The 16219-nt window shown below is 41.4% G+C and overlaps 1 protein-coding gene across 14 annotated transcripts in view; it reads left to right on the top strand.

Annotated features, from left to right (window-relative positions):
* LOC141783828 (ryanodine receptor 3) overlaps window positions 1–16219 on the top strand; it is a 121381-nt gene that overhangs the window by 83170 nt on the left and 21992 nt on the right. For 4 of the 14 annotated variants that reach the window (XM_074661367.1, XM_074661362.1, XM_074661364.1 and 1 more), the window contains 27 exons: window positions 6–96; window positions 870–1010; window positions 1587–1750; window positions 1907–1985; window positions 2539–2628; window positions 2741–2887; window positions 4295–4357; window positions 4506–4581; window positions 4865–4988; window positions 5119–5234; window positions 5327–5394; window positions 5485–5606; window positions 5758–5807; window positions 7029–7089; window positions 7992–8230; window positions 9282–9363; window positions 9461–9591; window positions 9878–10201; window positions 10298–10538; window positions 10637–10724; window positions 10827–10919; window positions 11580–11594; window positions 12426–12596; window positions 12771–12830; window positions 12935–13069; window positions 13699–13811; window positions 15241–15340. In XM_074661367.1, coding sequence (XP_074517468.1) covers window positions 6–96; window positions 870–1010; window positions 1587–1750; window positions 1907–1985; window positions 2539–2628; window positions 2741–2887; window positions 4295–4357; window positions 4506–4581; window positions 4865–4988; window positions 5119–5234; window positions 5327–5394; window positions 5485–5606; window positions 5758–5807; window positions 7029–7089; window positions 7992–8230; window positions 9282–9363; window positions 9461–9591; window positions 9878–10201; window positions 10298–10538; window positions 10637–10724; window positions 10827–10919; window positions 11580–11594; window positions 12426–12596; window positions 12771–12830; window positions 12935–13069; window positions 13699–13811; window positions 15241–15340 — 3184 coding nt within the window. The remainder of the gene's footprint in view (window positions 1–5; window positions 97–869; window positions 1011–1586; window positions 1751–1906; window positions 1986–2538; window positions 2629–2740; window positions 2888–4294; window positions 4358–4505; window positions 4582–4864; window positions 4989–5118; window positions 5235–5326; window positions 5395–5484; window positions 5607–5757; window positions 5808–7028; window positions 7090–7991; window positions 8231–9281; window positions 9364–9460; window positions 9592–9877; window positions 10202–10297; window positions 10539–10636; window positions 10725–10826; window positions 10920–11579; window positions 11595–12425; window positions 12597–12770; window positions 12831–12934; window positions 13070–13698; window positions 13812–15240; window positions 15341–16219) is intronic. The other 10 variants (XM_074661372.1, XM_074661369.1, XM_074661365.1 and 7 more) reach the window with 3 other exon arrangements.

Below are 16219 nucleotides of genomic sequence, written 5' to 3'. Positions count from 1 at the left end.
TGCAGGCACCTTCGTCCCTCCATGCTGCAGCAGCTCCTGCGCCGCCTCGTCTTTGATGTGCCCTTGCTGACTGATTACTGCAAGATGCCTCTCAGAGTGGGCAACAACTTCTTCACTTTTCTCACTTTTTAAATCCCTTTTTGCACAACATCTTGCCTTTTATCTCTTTTTGCATGTTGGGCTACTTGCCTCAGTTTTAGTTGTTTCCTGTCTGCCTTTTCTTTTCTTTTCTTTACTTTACTTTTCTACATAATCTAACCTTTGTTTTGTCTGTGTCACTGCTTGATCACACTTTAATACCTCAGTTTATTAGATTGTCAGCTTGGTGGTACTAACAGCCAATTTCCACCAACTCTATTGCAGGTGTACCTTTAATGTAATATTACTGGTGTACACCTCTTTCTCTCAGTCTCACACACACACACACAAAGGTGCACATTTCTTACACACCCACGGTATTAATCATCTGGTGTGGAAGAAGTGGCCAGCTGCAGGAGGGAAAACAAGGGGATGAAGTATTGGACTGTGATTACAGGCTTGTTGCCTCCACTGCTCCACTCAATCCGTCTGGAACACACGAGAGAAATACTGAAGACGTAATGGGTTGTGATCAACCTGTGAAATGGTTTACACACTTTTTTCTATACCTTCATGTACACATTTGAATTTGTGCTGTTGAGTGTGGGAGAACTGATTTCCTTTGAGGTGCTTTAAGCTTTACATGCATGGCTTTGTGTGTTGTGAGCGTTCGTACAGGCAGCATACTTATTGCCGGTCATATAAAACACAGTTAAGCGCCCTGTTTACTAAACTATGTATATTTATTACTCTACTTGTCTTGACCTTTTTGCCCTATGTGTGTCCTCCAGCTGCTAACCAACCACTACGAGCAGAACTGGAAGTACTACTGCCTCCCATCGGGCTGGGGCAGCTACGGCACAGCGTCCGAGGATGAACTACAGCTCACCAAGAAAATCTTCTGGGGAGTATTTGACTCTCTGTCACAGCGGGTGAGGGGTCACTCAAGTCTATTTTTTCACATCAGGGTTGTTTCATTGTGACTTCATTATGCTACATTAATATTGTATTTGGCAAAAGGCTAACATCTACTTCGTCTTCTTCTTCTTGATTGTGATATCACAAAGTGATAAACAGTTAAATAAATGTCACCTAAATCATCACAGCCTCGATTAACATGTACAGTATGTAAGCAAAGGGCTCATTGGCACAAATACCTCGAGGTCCGTTCATGATGCGGATGGCTGGACTCAGCACATCTCTCTAAATGCCCGCTCATGAAAGGAGGCTGTGCAAAGGGCCGGCCTGAAGACATCAATATCTGGACAGCCATCATTGATCCAAAGCCTCTAACACGCTGGTTCTTCAGCTTTTAGAATAATTCTTCATTAACATCTCTCCTCCTGGTCCCACTGCACTGTTAGACTTTCACTCTAGTGACAGCATAGCTTTATTTAAGTCCCAATACTTGTATTTGTTAAATAAGAATAACATTTGCATGACTGTACTTACATTTTAAGAGCTCTGTTTTGCATTTACTCTGTAGCTTTCTCTCTCTCACCATGCAGAAATACGACGCAGAGCTATTCAAGATGGCCATGCCTTGCCTCAGTGCCATAGCTGGAGCTTTGCCACCAGACTACGTGGACGCCTCAATTAGTACCACTGTGGAGAAGCCTGTTTCTGTAGATGCTCAGGGCAACTTTGACCCCAAACCCATCAATACTGCTAAGTAAGCCCTGTTGGAGCCAGACATCAAAAAGAAATGTAGTATCAGCCTGACTTATTATATCATATCTGTGATGACATGCACATTACATGACTTCAGTAACACACATTTGCATACACAAGCTGACTAATTGTCACACTCTTTTTTTTTTTTTCCCAGCATTGCTCTTCCAGAGAAGCTTGAGCACTTTGCCAACAAATACGCAGAGCACTCCCATGAGAAATGGTCAGCAGAGAAGGTAAGGCCAAAGATAAGAGCTTTCACCTGGGGAAATGGGCATTACATTGAACAGTATACTTGGAACAAGTCGTGAGTGTTGTAAGAAAAGGAGAGGACACTTAAAGTGTCTCTCCTTTAAGAAATACTGCGCGCAAAATCAGCAGAAAAGCAGCCATATCAAAGGGGGACAAATCAATTCACATCAATATCTTGATATTGTTCTTTTCTTTTCCAATATCACAGCATTGTTTCCTTTGTTTCTTGATCTTCGTTTACTCCTTTTTGTTAGAAAGGGATCCTCTGGGCATGCTGACAATAATTGTGCTAGTCTCCGTGTAGAAGGGCCCTGCTCTCTTTTGTGCCAACTGCTTAGCCTGCATTGTTGCATCTGTCAAAAAAATGTAAACAAAAGCTGAGGACAGCAAGAACTGAATGTACCATGACTCCTTAATGTGTTCCGCGGGCTTAATCTCTTACCCAGTCTTTCAAATAATAAATCATGTCCTTAGGGGACAGTGACGGCAATGAAGATTGCTTTCACCCTTGTACATCCCTCTGTGCTCGTGCCTCAGGTGCTGCTGGGATGGAAATATGGCGACGGTGTGGATGAGAAGGCCAAGATTCACCCTCAACTCAGGATCTACAAAGCCCTGACGGAAAAGGTATGAAGAATGTTGAATATGAGATTTGTGAAGAAGAGTAACACTTGAAGAGAGGACCTACAGATTGAGGCTCCTGGGCTTAGTCCTTGTTCCTCATTTCTCTGTGTTTCAGGAGAAAGAGATTTACAGATGGCCAATTAGAGAGTCCCTAAAGAGTATGCTGGCAATGGGCTGGAGCATCGACAGGACCAAGGATGGGGAAAGCATGTCTCAACAGAGGGAGAATGAGAAAATGCGAAAGATCTCTCAGGCTTCACAGGTACAGTGCAAAGAATATGACAAACAAACACTAACATCAAATGTGCTTGTCCTCCCAAAACTGTTGGGAAAACGTTTCATTACCAGACCATCAATAATGTTTTGTAAAGAATTCAAAATGAACCAAAAATGAAATATTTTATGAGTAGAATGGTCCTAAAATGATGTCTATTTCTCCAAAACATCGTCTGTCTCTGGTAGGATGATAAACTCCTAATACGATATTAGTAATGCTCGACACACAATGGTAATCATTTATGAGACAATATTTAGATTTCTATCTATTTTCTCTTAAACAAGCAGGTTTATAGATGCTAATCATCTAGGCTAGTGTGGATTATAAACTGGACTGGATTCATTATATGAAAGTGGATGTTACATAATGAATATTTTTCATGCTACTACCACTTGGAGTGACAGACGCTAGAGCTTTCAACCATTTATCCATAAACGTTAACTAACTCTTTGAACAGATTTTCTTACTTCTAGCTAACTATTTCAACTATTTATTGTTTGTTGTTCATCCTTACTTTTAGCAAACAACATTATTTCAATGGTTTATTTACTATATTTTTAACTAACATTAACTATTTCAACTGTTTTTCCTTACTTGTAGCTATGTCAACTGTTTTTTTTTACTATATTTTTAGTTAACGTTTAACTATTTCAACTGTTTTCCTTACTTTTAGCTGACTAACATTATTTCAACTGTTTGTTTACTGTATTTTTAGCTAACATTAATTATTTCAGCTGTTTATGCATACATTTAGCTAATTATTTCAACAGTTTTTCATTACTTTTAGCTAACTATTTCAACTGTTAACTGTATTTTTAGCTAACATTAACTATTGCAACTGTTTAAGCATACTTAAGCCAACTACTTACACAGTTTCATTACTTTTAGCTAACTATTTAAACTGTTACTTCGTTAAATCCATTATTTTTTTTAGCTCTCTTTCTCTGCTTGCTAACTAGTTTTCACACATGTGGTGTTATGTGTTACAGCTAACTCAGGTTGATTATCAATTTGTAATCCTATTTGACTGTTTATTTTTCTCCTTTACACAAAAGGGATATTTTATTTATTTATTCATTTTTACTTATCATAATTTCTATTTTTATTTGAGTTGTAGGCTTACAGCTGCTATCAGTTCAGATTTTCATTTTCTGACTTTTAGGACAGTAGCACTTGTCAGCCGTTATGCAGACGTATGCAGCTGTAAACATTCAGATCAGACAGACTGCTGACACAAAGCTGATTTTGTTGCTAATCTCCTTGCATAATAGACTTAAAGCCTAAAGACAAAGAATAATCCTTTAACAAATGCTAAATCCTTTGTTATGAAAGTGTTTATTTAATAACATACTGCGTCTCACTGTAAATCTGCTTCTTTTTGAACATTTCCAGGCAAACGGCTTTAATCCGAGCCCGATAGACACAAGCAACGTGGTCCTACCCAGAGAATTGCAGGTGAGTGCCCTCACATTTTTTACATGAAACAATCTCTCAGTCTGAATACGAGATGAAAAGCAATATTTCCTGAATGTGAATGAGTAACGTGGGCAGGACATGCTCCTCAGAGAGATATGCTGATTGTCTCTCTTGTCTTTATTCCAAGGGGATGGTGGAGGTGGTGGCTGAAAATTACCATAACATCTGGGCCAAGAAGAAAAAGAGTGACCTTGGAAGCAGAGGTGATTTGCTTATGAAGTCAATCATAGACGGGACATAGAGATACCTGCAAAACAGATCGGGAGAGACAGTATGCCTGTGTGGGTGGATGTAAGGTGCCACTCGCTTGTTGCAGTGTTAATGTGCCTGTGAGCATATGCGTGTGTTTGCCTCACCGGTCTTGACTAAATAGGTTCAGCTCAGTGGTACATCTACTTCATTTCACCATCTGCCTTCACGCAGACTCACAGTAGAGAGACGTGGCTCATCAAGTCTTGCATAACACTGGATTGTCTGTGGTTTCAGGCGGGGGAACGCACGCTCTGTTGGTGCCCTACGACACGCTGACAGCCAAGGAGAAGGCCCGTGATCGGGAGAAGGCCCAGGACTTTTTCCGCTTCCTGCAGATCAATGGCTATAGCATCACAAGGTCAACCATTTCAGGATGTCTGTCATATATTATCATGTTGATGTCTTGCTGAAAATGTACACTACCTCATAACATTTCCATTTAAAAGTTAATGTGTTGATTTATAGCTAATATCTTATTTTGGTTGCAGAGGTTTGAAGGACTTGGAGCAGGATTCCTCGTCCATGGAGAAGAGGTTTGCTTACAAGTTCCTCAAGAAGCTGCTCAAGTATGTCGACTCAGCTCAGGAGTTCATCGCTCACCTGGGTATGGTAATATTTCAGAGGACCTGACTACAAGAGACTTAAAGTAGTCGTGTTGCTTACTATTAAATATGTATTTTTATGCTCTCAATCCAGAGTCCATGGCTGCCAATGGCAAAACAGACCGGTCCCCTCATGAACAAGAAATCAAGTTTTTTGCCAAAGTAAGGATGTGATATAAATACAGCTGCTGTACATGTATATACTGTACCTCTTTTAAATTCTGATGTATTATTATCCATGTCATCCTTCAGGTTCTCCTTCCTCTCATCGACCAGTACTTCAAGAATCACTCTCTCTACTTCCTCTCCTCTCCCAGTAAGAACTTGAGCAGCAGTGGCTACGCCTCCAACAAGGAGAAGGAGATGGTCACCAGGTACAAAATTAAAACTACAGCATTATAGCATGACAATAACTCTTTACCATTCTTTACTTAACTCTTGTAATCTTAATTACTAATCTTCTCTCTAAGAATTTTTCTCGTAACTTTCTGATTTCCTTCCTTTGTCTGTCCATCATACCTCCAGCCTGTTTTGTAAACTGGCAGCTCTTGTCAGACATAGGATTTCTCTCTTTGGTAAGCTGATTGCTAATGACTGGTCAGCCATGTGTGGGTGTGTGTGTGTTGCAAAAGTGAATGCTTGTTGTTTATCATGTCTTAAGTTGGTTCTTGTAAACTTATTTTCAGTTCTCATGAACTGAAGTGTCTTGCATTTACTTTATTGTGGCTTAAAAATATGCGTTTACAGCAAACATATTACATACCAATCAATATAAAACTGCACTTTTATTAATTATATATTAAACAAACAAACATGTTAATTAACCCGGGCAATCCTGACCGACTTTACTGTTTTCAGAGGGTGTAGCAGGTTCATTTTTAGAGCTATAGTGAAGATACTGATATAATATAAAACTAAAAAAAATGTAAAACCCAAGGAATCCATTGGTACCAGCCATGTCATTCTAACTTGTTGGGAAGGAGAATAAACAACGCTCCAAAGTTAGGCTACAATTTTGGCGAGGAAAAGCTGTCATGGCCATTTTTAAAGGGGTCCCTCGACCTCTGACCTCAAGATATGTGAATGAAAATGGGTTCAATGGGTACCCACGAGTCTCCCCTTTACAGACATGCCCACTTTATGATAATCACATGCAGTTTTCTTGCATGCAGTATAAATGTGTTTTTTTCAGCTATACTAAAATGGTGTATTTGAATATTTCTGCATGCTGGGGTCTCTAAACAGTCTTGGAATTACATAAATTGGGTATCACTGTAAAGCTGAAACTCTTGTTGACCCAATGAGCCCAACTGTTTTCATGTGTGATGACGTTAGTCCCCATAGTAGCCATTTCATTGTATTGAGACCCTTTTTTAAAAATTGACCTCACTGTATAAAATGACCTGTGGTGACCTCTAGGATAATCACACCCTCGTGAAACTTTACAGCCACAAACTAGAGACCTAGAGCATTCAGAGGATGGATGGCTTGAAAATAAGTGGGTTTCTGAGCAGTCTCCTTCCTTTTCATTCTTTTTCCTTCTGTTTCATTCATTTAAACAACAGCATCTAAAAGGGCAAACCACTGAATTCATTATCTAGAGGTGGTGAACTAGATATTGATCCACTAACCTTACCGCCTCTAACTGAACCCTCAACCCACCCATTTGATCGGAGGCTGTTTGTTGTGGTACATACACAGACATAGAGGTTCAGTTCAGGTCAAGAAAGTCCCCTAAACATGAATGACAGTGTGTATGTTCACGTCATATTGAAGTCTTTCGTGTTTTCTTGTAGGGAGCGATTCCACTACCATCGTCAGCTGTCTGCATATCCTGGCACACACCCTGGACACCAGGTGAATACAAATCAGGCAACACTCACAGTGAACCTTTGAGTTGTATCCGTGAAATGAAAAGTTGAAAATGTTAAATTAAATATTTTAAATGTTAGCAAAAGTTCAATAATGACTGTGCTTAAACAATACTTGTCTGAGAAACCAATTAAATTTTTCCAGTGTAATGCAATAACGTAGAATCTAACCTCTTTTGGACCCTCAAGAGGAGCATATTTGTCATTTTCTTTTAAACAGTTATTACTGCGGCGTCTTATGGGAGGCGCTGGCATTCACAAAGAGCGTCCTCTGGCATTTAAATAAGCAAAGCAAATTTCATAAGGCACATGTTGCCCGAGGCTTAGAGTGTTCTTCAGAAAACAATGCACTGTTTGTTAATGCAGCTCACACATAATGAGGCTAAATGGGCAATGCATTATTGTGTCTTGTTTGTGCTGAAGAGCTGCAGCTGATGCCCACAGACTCTGTCTTTCATTTCTCCTTCCTAGTGAGACACATCAAGGCTTAACAACGGGTAATTCATTTAGAAATGTTATGAAATGTGAAATGCTGAAAATGGACGGACTAATCATATTAATGTGTTGTGCTTTTTCAGAGTGGCATATAGTGTGTCCACAACACTGGCAAACTCACCTTGGACTTAAATATTCACCTAATTCATTAAATCAATCACTGATGTTTCAGTGTAAGGGCGGTCAGGTTGATACTCACGTCTCATATTTCATGACTAAAACCTTCACAGACTGCGAGAGTGAAGTAATTGCATATGTGACCGTGTTCCAATATGGGTAAACAACATTGTCCTTTGCATACCAAGGGGTATCCAGCGGTTTATTATAGCCCTGCCCTTGCATATCGCCTCGTTTGTTTTCAGTCATTTATCACGCTGCCTTTCACTCCAACAGGACGGTGATGAAGTCGGGCTCGGAGCAGGTGAGGGTGGGGCTGAGGACGTTCTTTGAGAACGCCGCAGAGGACCTGGAGAAGACGTTCGAGAACCTGAAGCTGGGGAAGTTCACTCACTCCCGCTCCCAGATGAAAGGGGTGTCGCAGAATATCAACTACACCACCGTAGCTCTGCTCCCCATTTTAACCGCTCTGTTTGAACACATCACTCAGCACCACTTTGGAGTCGACCTGCTTTGTGAGTCCCAACAACAGTAGAGGAATGATCAAACACATTGTGCGAGAGGCTGCTAAAAAAACAGGAGTCGTGTGTCAATAGCCCCGTTTCCACCGCAGGATATTCCCCCCAGGAATGGGACATTTTTGAGGAACTCTTTGCGTTTCAACCGCAGGGACCAGGGCCTGAATTAAGATCTGGGGCCTTTTTTAAGAAAGCCCCAAAAAAGGCCCTGGCAGGGGAGTAGTACTTTCTGAAAGTACAGGGACTATCGGGGTGGGGGTTGCAGGGGATTACCGTCCCTGATTGGTCAAACATACACAGCGCCGCTGCTTCAACTGTACCGTTTCATTCATAAAAATAAGTACTCTAGTATCGATTAAGGACGAAGGGAGAGCATTTCTCTTTGTTTGATTACACTAAAAGTTAAGTTAGGCTTTGTTGTCGGCTTCCCCACTCACTTTGAAAAAGAGAGAGCGAGAGAGAGATCAAGCGAGCTGAGAGGGCGAGCGGTGGAAGAGACAGATGTGCGGTGGTGCCGTGAATGAGAGAAAAAATAAGTTATTTTGTCATTGTTTCACGGCGTTACATTATAAAGCACAAGTAAATAACCATCAAACACACAGACGCTCATAGTTTAATTTTTCTCCACTGCATTTCATTCATTACATCCAACGTACAGAAGTAAAAACGTGTTTTTTTAAATGAAACGTGCCGGCACACTGAACTGTAGGCTGCAGAGGGTGTTTACCGCTGTGAGCACCAGCAGCATTTGTCCCATGTAATGTTGCTTTTTCATACGTCAGCGGACTAATTTGCCTAATCTTTGCGGGTCTTTAGGCCGAGGTGGAAACACAGACAACAATCAGCTGAAGGAACCTTTTAGTTCCTTGAAAAGTAGTTCCTGGGACAAAAAGTCCCAGGTGGAAACCCGGCTAAAATTAAGTTTATTGTAATACAGATGAAATGCTTCTTACATCCTGACACCATGGAACATATCTATCGTTCTCCCCTATGAATATTAATTAGCATAATAACAAGGGACTTTTGATTTTCTATTTTTTTTTTCCAGTGGATGATGTCCAAGTTTCCTGCTATCGAATCCTGACCAGTCTGTATGCTTTGGGTACTGGGAAAAACATCTATGTAGAAAGGTATCAACATTGTGTCAAGTGATTAAAATCTGAGTGAAGAAACTCACTGATATTCAAAGCAGCGTTCACCAACTCTCATCCTCTCTGTGTCCCTCAGACAACTACCAGCTATCGGTCAGTGTCTGGCCACCCTGGCCGGGGCACTGCCTGTGGCCTTCCTGGAGCCGCTACTCAACACGTACAACCCCTGCTCCGTCTTTAATACCAAGAGTGCCAGAGAACGAGCCAGTGAGTCATATGTAATTATTCTTGTTCATTACCAGCGGTGGACCGAGGTGGCAGATTAAACGGCTGTTATTATGGATAATGAACATGTCTGTCTTTTACAACCATCTTATCATTTTAAGATGTCGTCCGTGTTCTACAGTATGAGAACAGGCTGATTATATAATTGTTCCTACATCTACATTTTGTACAGCACACTCAATGTTCAATAAATATCTCTTCCCTCTATAACGTATACGATAAGAAAAAAGTAATTTGATAATGTAAACATCGCTGTAATTGTTTTTAGTTCTAGGCATACCAGACTCAGTGGAGGAGATGTGTCCCGGGATGCCGCGGCTGGACGGCCTGATGAAGGACATCAATGACATGGCCGAGTCTGGAGCGCGGTACACAGAGATGCCTCACGTGATCGAGGTGGTGCTGCCCATGCTGTGTAACTACCTGTCCTACTGGTGGGAGAGGGGGCCTGAGAACCAGCCAGCCAGCGGGGGCAGCGTCTGCTGCACCACCGTCACCTCAGAAAACCTCAGCCTCATTCTCGGCAACATCCTCAAGATCCTCAACAACAACCTGGGCATCGACGAGGCCTCCTGGATGAAGAGGATTGCAGGTAGGCACGGGTTGCTTTCTGATACACCTAAACATTTAAAATAAAACTGAACAACTATAATAAAGTGCCATTTTCTCTCTTTTTTCCGCTGTTCAGTTTACGTGCAACCCATCATCAGCAAGGCCCGCGCAGACCTACTGAAGAGCCACTTCCTGCCTACACTGGAGAAGCTGAAGAAGAAGACGGTGAAGGTGGTGTCTGAGGAAGAGCTGTTGAAGGCAGACAGTAAGGGAGACACGCAGGAGGCTGAGCTGCTCATCCTGGACGAGTTTGCCGTACTCTGCAGGGACCTGTACGCCTTCTACCCCATGCTTATCCGCTATGTGGACAACAACAGGTTAGCTCACTGAGTAGTGGATGACGGAGTTGTTTTAAGATGTCAGTGTTTGGAGATAAAACACGGAGGGTGTATTAATCTCTCCCTGTTAATTGCAGGTCGAGGTGGCTGAAAGAACCAGACGCTGACTCCAATGAGCTCTTCAGAATGGTCGCTGAGATATTTATCCTCTGGTGCAAGTCACACGTAAGTTCTCTCATCTCCGTGCATGTTTAGCTACAAAGAAAACAGGCATCCTTTATGAATTATGAACACTGATGTTTCTCTATGGCATTCGTCTTTCTCTAGAATTTCAAACGAGAAGAGCAGAACTTTGTGGTCCAGAATGAAATCAACAACCTTTCATTCTTGACTGGAGATAATAAAACCAAGATGTCTAAGGTAGGTTTTGTATTTGCCCGCTACCTCTCAACACTGTCGACTTTTTTTTCATCGGTAGCCACGCCCTAAAGCATACCCTGCTTTATGGCCTATTTGACCCTAAATCGGACCATAATTTACTAAATGAACATCATGCTGTATTGAAGAAGACTTGAAACTAGCGATTGAGACCATAAACTCATGTTTACAAAATTTACTGAGGTAATAAATCAAGTGAGAAGTAGGGTCATTTCTCATAGACTTCTATACAATCAGACTTCTTTCTGCAACCAGAGGAGTTGCCCTCTGCTTGCTATTAGAAACAATGCAAGATTAAGGCACTTTCACATTCCCCTTTTCCGACCCAGAGATTGCCCACTGATAATAACATGACTATAATAAAATGGACTTTGACTTATTACTGTGTGTATGTGTGTGCGTGTATGCATTTCTGCATGCATGCTTGTTACAGTAGATGACAGAAACTAACATTCATACCTTCAGCCCTTGTCAGCACTACAGGGGTTGGAACATTTCATTTCTTGTCTGCCTGGTTTAGCCGTTTAAAGGCAAACAAATGGTTTTCATTGCAGTGCACGTCCATGTGAGGACTGTGCGCCTCCATTAATTGCCCTCTCATCTGCCTTTCTCCCCCTGTCTCTCTCTCTATATCTCAAACAGTCCTTTAAGGAGAAGGTAGAGTGACGCAGTGCATGTGCCGTTTACCTGCCAGCTTATTGGCTTATATGCTCCGGTCGCTAAGCAGAAAAGCCAATAGCTTGTGCCGCTGTGCTATATAGTCTATAGTGTAGTTATATATATTACATCACGTGATTATTTACGACCACCATTCATCAGCGTGTGTTACATGGTTACTTTGCTCATTCCTCATTGCTTTATGGGTGGAACACGTCTCATCAGGAGTGATGAAGCCCAGCTCTTCTGTAGCAAATCATCTGATCACATCCCACTAGTGTGTTTGTAGTTGATGGATTGTGGTACCTTAGTGTGTTTGGCTAGTAGTTACCTCATGCTGTTTATATTATGTTGTAGTCGATGTGTGTTAAGGTTGTGTGTGTGTCAGTGTATATATATATATATATATTTATTAATATGGAAATTAGTGTTTTCATCGAGCCAAATTGAAGCAGCTGGCTCAAAAGTGCATTTTTCCCTCACTGGTAACATCTTGCTGTTCTAACAGCATCAGTCTGCTTTTCAGCTGAGGTGTGAAACCTCTTAATGCTTCAGTGGCACAGATTAAGTCTGGTCACAGATTTTGCCCGGCCTGAAAAACAAACACCTCAGTTGCCTTTTGTTCAGATACAGTGAGTTCTCCCACTGTGAAATAAGCTCCGATAAAATACTGTTAAGTTATCAGGTTAAATGTTGAAACAGGTGCTTTAGTGCAACATTAATCACAGAAAATGGGAAAATAGTGTGTATTACCTAAAAAAGACCAGTTTATTAAGCCGCCATAATGTTTTTTATTCACTTGTCTGAGGTTAATATCACGATTTTTTTCAGTCTGGAGGACAAGACCAGGAGAGGAAACACAAGAAAAGGCGTGGTGAGCTCTACTCTATCCAGACCTCGCTGATTGTGGCCGCTCTGAAGAAGATGCTGCCAATAGGCCTCAACATGTGTACCCCAGGAGACCAGGAGCTCATCTCTCTAGCCAAGACTCGCTACCTCCTGGTGAGACAACTGTTATGTAACCATGCACTGGCCACGCATTTCACATGGCTCTTATGAGATCACATCCTTAAGTGAAGATCCATCCTCACATTCAAACAAGAACACTTCAAGAAACAACTATATTTAAAATGAAAGCTTTATATTTGCGTCCCTTTTCCTGCTATTGTTTAACAGAGAGACACAGACGAAGAGGTCAAAGATCATATTCGGCAGAATCTGCACCTTCGAGAAAAGGTGAGCATGTCGAAATCAGTATCATGTCTGTAAGTGTTTTGTTAGCTTCCAAAGACTGTATATGTATATTGTGTTTCACATCCTTCTTTGTAACTCACTCTCAGTCAGAGGACCCTGCAGTGAGGTGGCAGCTGAACCTGTACAAGGACATAGCGATGAGGAGCGAGGGGCCTCCAGACCCCGACAGGGTTGTGGACCGTATCCAGAGGATCTCTGCTGCTGTCTTCAACCTGGAGCAGGTCGGGCTCAAACCGCTATACATAACACAAACATATTATGAGATGCAAATGACACTCTGGGTGCTTGTTTCAGTAAATGTGGTGAAGGTACAGGATCAATCATACAGCTTCAAATATGCTGCCAAAGATTGATGATTTATATTTCAGGGTCCTTGGAGAACTGTAGCATCCACAAGTCTGTCCTGGACATCTGCGTAGGACATGGTCACCTCCACACTCACCTGTCCATTCATCCTAGTACATAATGAAAGCTGCGGTCGTTCACAGCCGTGTGTGTACAGTATATTGTGAGATCAAAAAAATATTGAACATTATATTTTCCTCCATTTTTGTACACTTTGGTCGGTACAGCCACAAAAATAGCATAGAATCAACTGTGTGTTGCACCCTGTGCTTCTTACTTGGTTTGATGTGGGTGGCGAACCACAAATTGCAGTAATCCTTGACAGAAAAGTTGCACACACTGCTGCACTTTACTTTACTTAGGCACAGTCAGGTTCATGATGAGTTACCAAAGAAATACTAGTGCTGAGGAAAAACCCAATGAAAATGCCAGTTTAGATAGAGAATGCCATCCTAGTATTGATTAATCATGTAATCTTAACACTGACTTCTTCTACTCCCGTTAGGTGGAGCAGCCATTGAGATCCAAGAAATGTGTGTGGCAGAAGTTGCTGTCCAAGCAGAGGAAGCGAGCGGTCGTCGCCTGCTTCCGCATGGCTCCACTTTATAACCTGCCGAGGTACGACTGCATACATTACACCTACAGCCTCTACTTCAGTGGTTCCCAACTCTTTTCCTTCAGGATGACCCCTGACTAAGTGACATATTTTATGGATATTTCATATTATATTCAATGCATAACAAAAACAGTACAGAATAACTGATAAACTGTACAATTAACCTAAACGATGACGCAGGAAGTTTGTGTAAAAAAAGCGATTTTGATGAATTTTGAGCAGAATATTTCCTGGGCATATTGCATCACAGATGAGCTTTCCTGTTATTTTTGGGGACTTTTAACACAACTCTCTGTATTATGTATTATATTATTTATTATTTATTAATCATTCATACTTAATAAGCTTTCTTTTTTTGACAAATTCTGTGTTTTCTTCTCCCTGACGCTTGGCCATCGTTCTATTAGCTCTTTGGTTGTTTTAACTGCGTACTTTTCTAATGCAGGACGAGGCTGTTTAGCAGAGAGGGAAGGCTCTGGGAATCAGGTCTTCACCGTGCCCTGTTTATATCTTAAATAATGATCTTTAAAAATAACAATTTAATTTATTTTTCTTCACAAAAATAAATGAAATGCTGAGATATACTCTATATATTTTTTTAAAAGTTGTCTCACACCCCTTAAAATCAAGAAAGCCTCGTGACCCCCCGTGAAGCTTTGGCGACCCCTAGTGGGGGTCGGGACCCCCCAGGTTGGGAACCACTGTTCTACATCCTTGTTGAACTATTTATAGCCTAAAAAAACATTAAACAACCTTGAATCCAACATACACTAAACTCCACATACGAAAGTAGCAGAGAGCTTCTTTTGCTACTAGTAGTAGATGGGAAATAGTGTAGCAAGTGTTGTAACATCCACCTCTATGTTTGCTCACCAAATACGACCACACTTTCTTCTTCTTCTTCTTCAGCCTGACTCACAACCCTCATTTTTCTCTTTTTCTTGACCCTGCATTAATGCACAGTCTCCCTCCCTCCGTTGTAGGACAAATGTCTGGCCCGCAGCTGTTATCAAGGAGTAGAAAAAAAAAGGGACACTAGCAATTTCATGCCCTGCTGCTCTGTAACTCAATCACAGGAAGTCAGACAGAGAGCTACTGTAGGGAGGAAAACAATTATGAGGCCCAACCTGGGGGTGGCCATCTTCAATATGTGCTGAGACGATGCCGCCCGCCCGCCTGACAGCATGACTCATTTATTCAGAGTTGTTGACAGTGAAATACGACACAGCATGGCTAATGATTATTAGACAGTATTTACAACGCAGGCACAATTGATTGTTGTTGTTTTGGCTAATAGATTTGTGTGTTGTGGATAAAGTCGACTCTCCCGGAGTTCCACGCATTCAGATGTCATATTTTCTCTTTTTTGTGTCTCTATTCAGCCTTTGTTCTCTCCTCAATGTCACACTCTATTGTACCTCATCCCCTCAGGCACAAAAATAATAATTACTTCCTGAAAGCCTACCGACGTATTTGGCTGGAGATAATGCATGAGAACTCAGACTCTGACAGTCTGCTCTCCATGCTGACGGTAACGTAGTGCTGATCCAGTGTTGCTACTGTACGACTTTGCATACCTTTCTTAACTTCCCCTCGCTTTTTTTCCAGGCACGGTTTGTGTTACAAATGTAACTCCCTTTCAGATATTCCCACTGGTTTTTCCACTGGTCCATATTCGTACAGTAAAGCAAGGAACAGTTTGACATTCTTTTGAGATATTTGTAATTGCTTTCTTGCCAAGAATTAGATTGAAAGATTGATACCACGCTAAATATAAACCTAAAGCCAACCCTTAAATGTCAACCTATTCCTTTAACTGATGTGCAGATACATGAGTACTTAATATTATCAAAGTTCAGATCATCTCATCAATCTGGCCTGGAATTGCAATTTTTGCCCACTGCTCTTTTGGGGTAAAAAAAGAATTGTGACTTGATCGACAGTCTGGCAGAGAGCATGTATGTCACATTTCTGTATTCATAAGCAGGGATGCAAACCACTCGCTTTTCTGTCACTGATGCTTTTTTCACATCAGTTCGGGTGACTTGTGTGAATCGTTCATATCGGAAGAGTTTTACAAAAAATATATATATGTGTGTGTGTAACATGATCTCACAGAAATATGTGAATGCGTGGTGCCGGCACGTAATGTGTTAAAATGATGTGCTGCCACCATGGCTTGTGTGTGTTCGAGAGAGAATCGAAAAGAAGGTGGACTATTGCACACACAATGTTTTTGTAATTTATTAATAACTTACTCGAAACGTTGCTTTGTCACTTTTTGACCAGCCCGCCCGAATCCCTGATATTTTCTAGTAAGCTCACCCGAAACTGTGGGACCCCCACGGGTTGTGAGTCGCCCGTGCATCACTAATAGGATAGATAAGACATGGGATTAAAAACATGTTCC

Source organism: Sebastes fasciatus, chromosome 15 (genome assembly GCF_043250625.1).
Source record: "Sebastes fasciatus isolate fSebFas1 chromosome 15, fSebFas1.pri, whole genome shotgun sequence".
In the NCBI taxonomy this organism is placed as follows: Eukaryota; Metazoa; Chordata; class Actinopteri; order Perciformes; family Sebastidae; genus Sebastes; species Sebastes fasciatus.
This window is presented reverse-complemented; position numbering and strand designations above follow the sequence as displayed.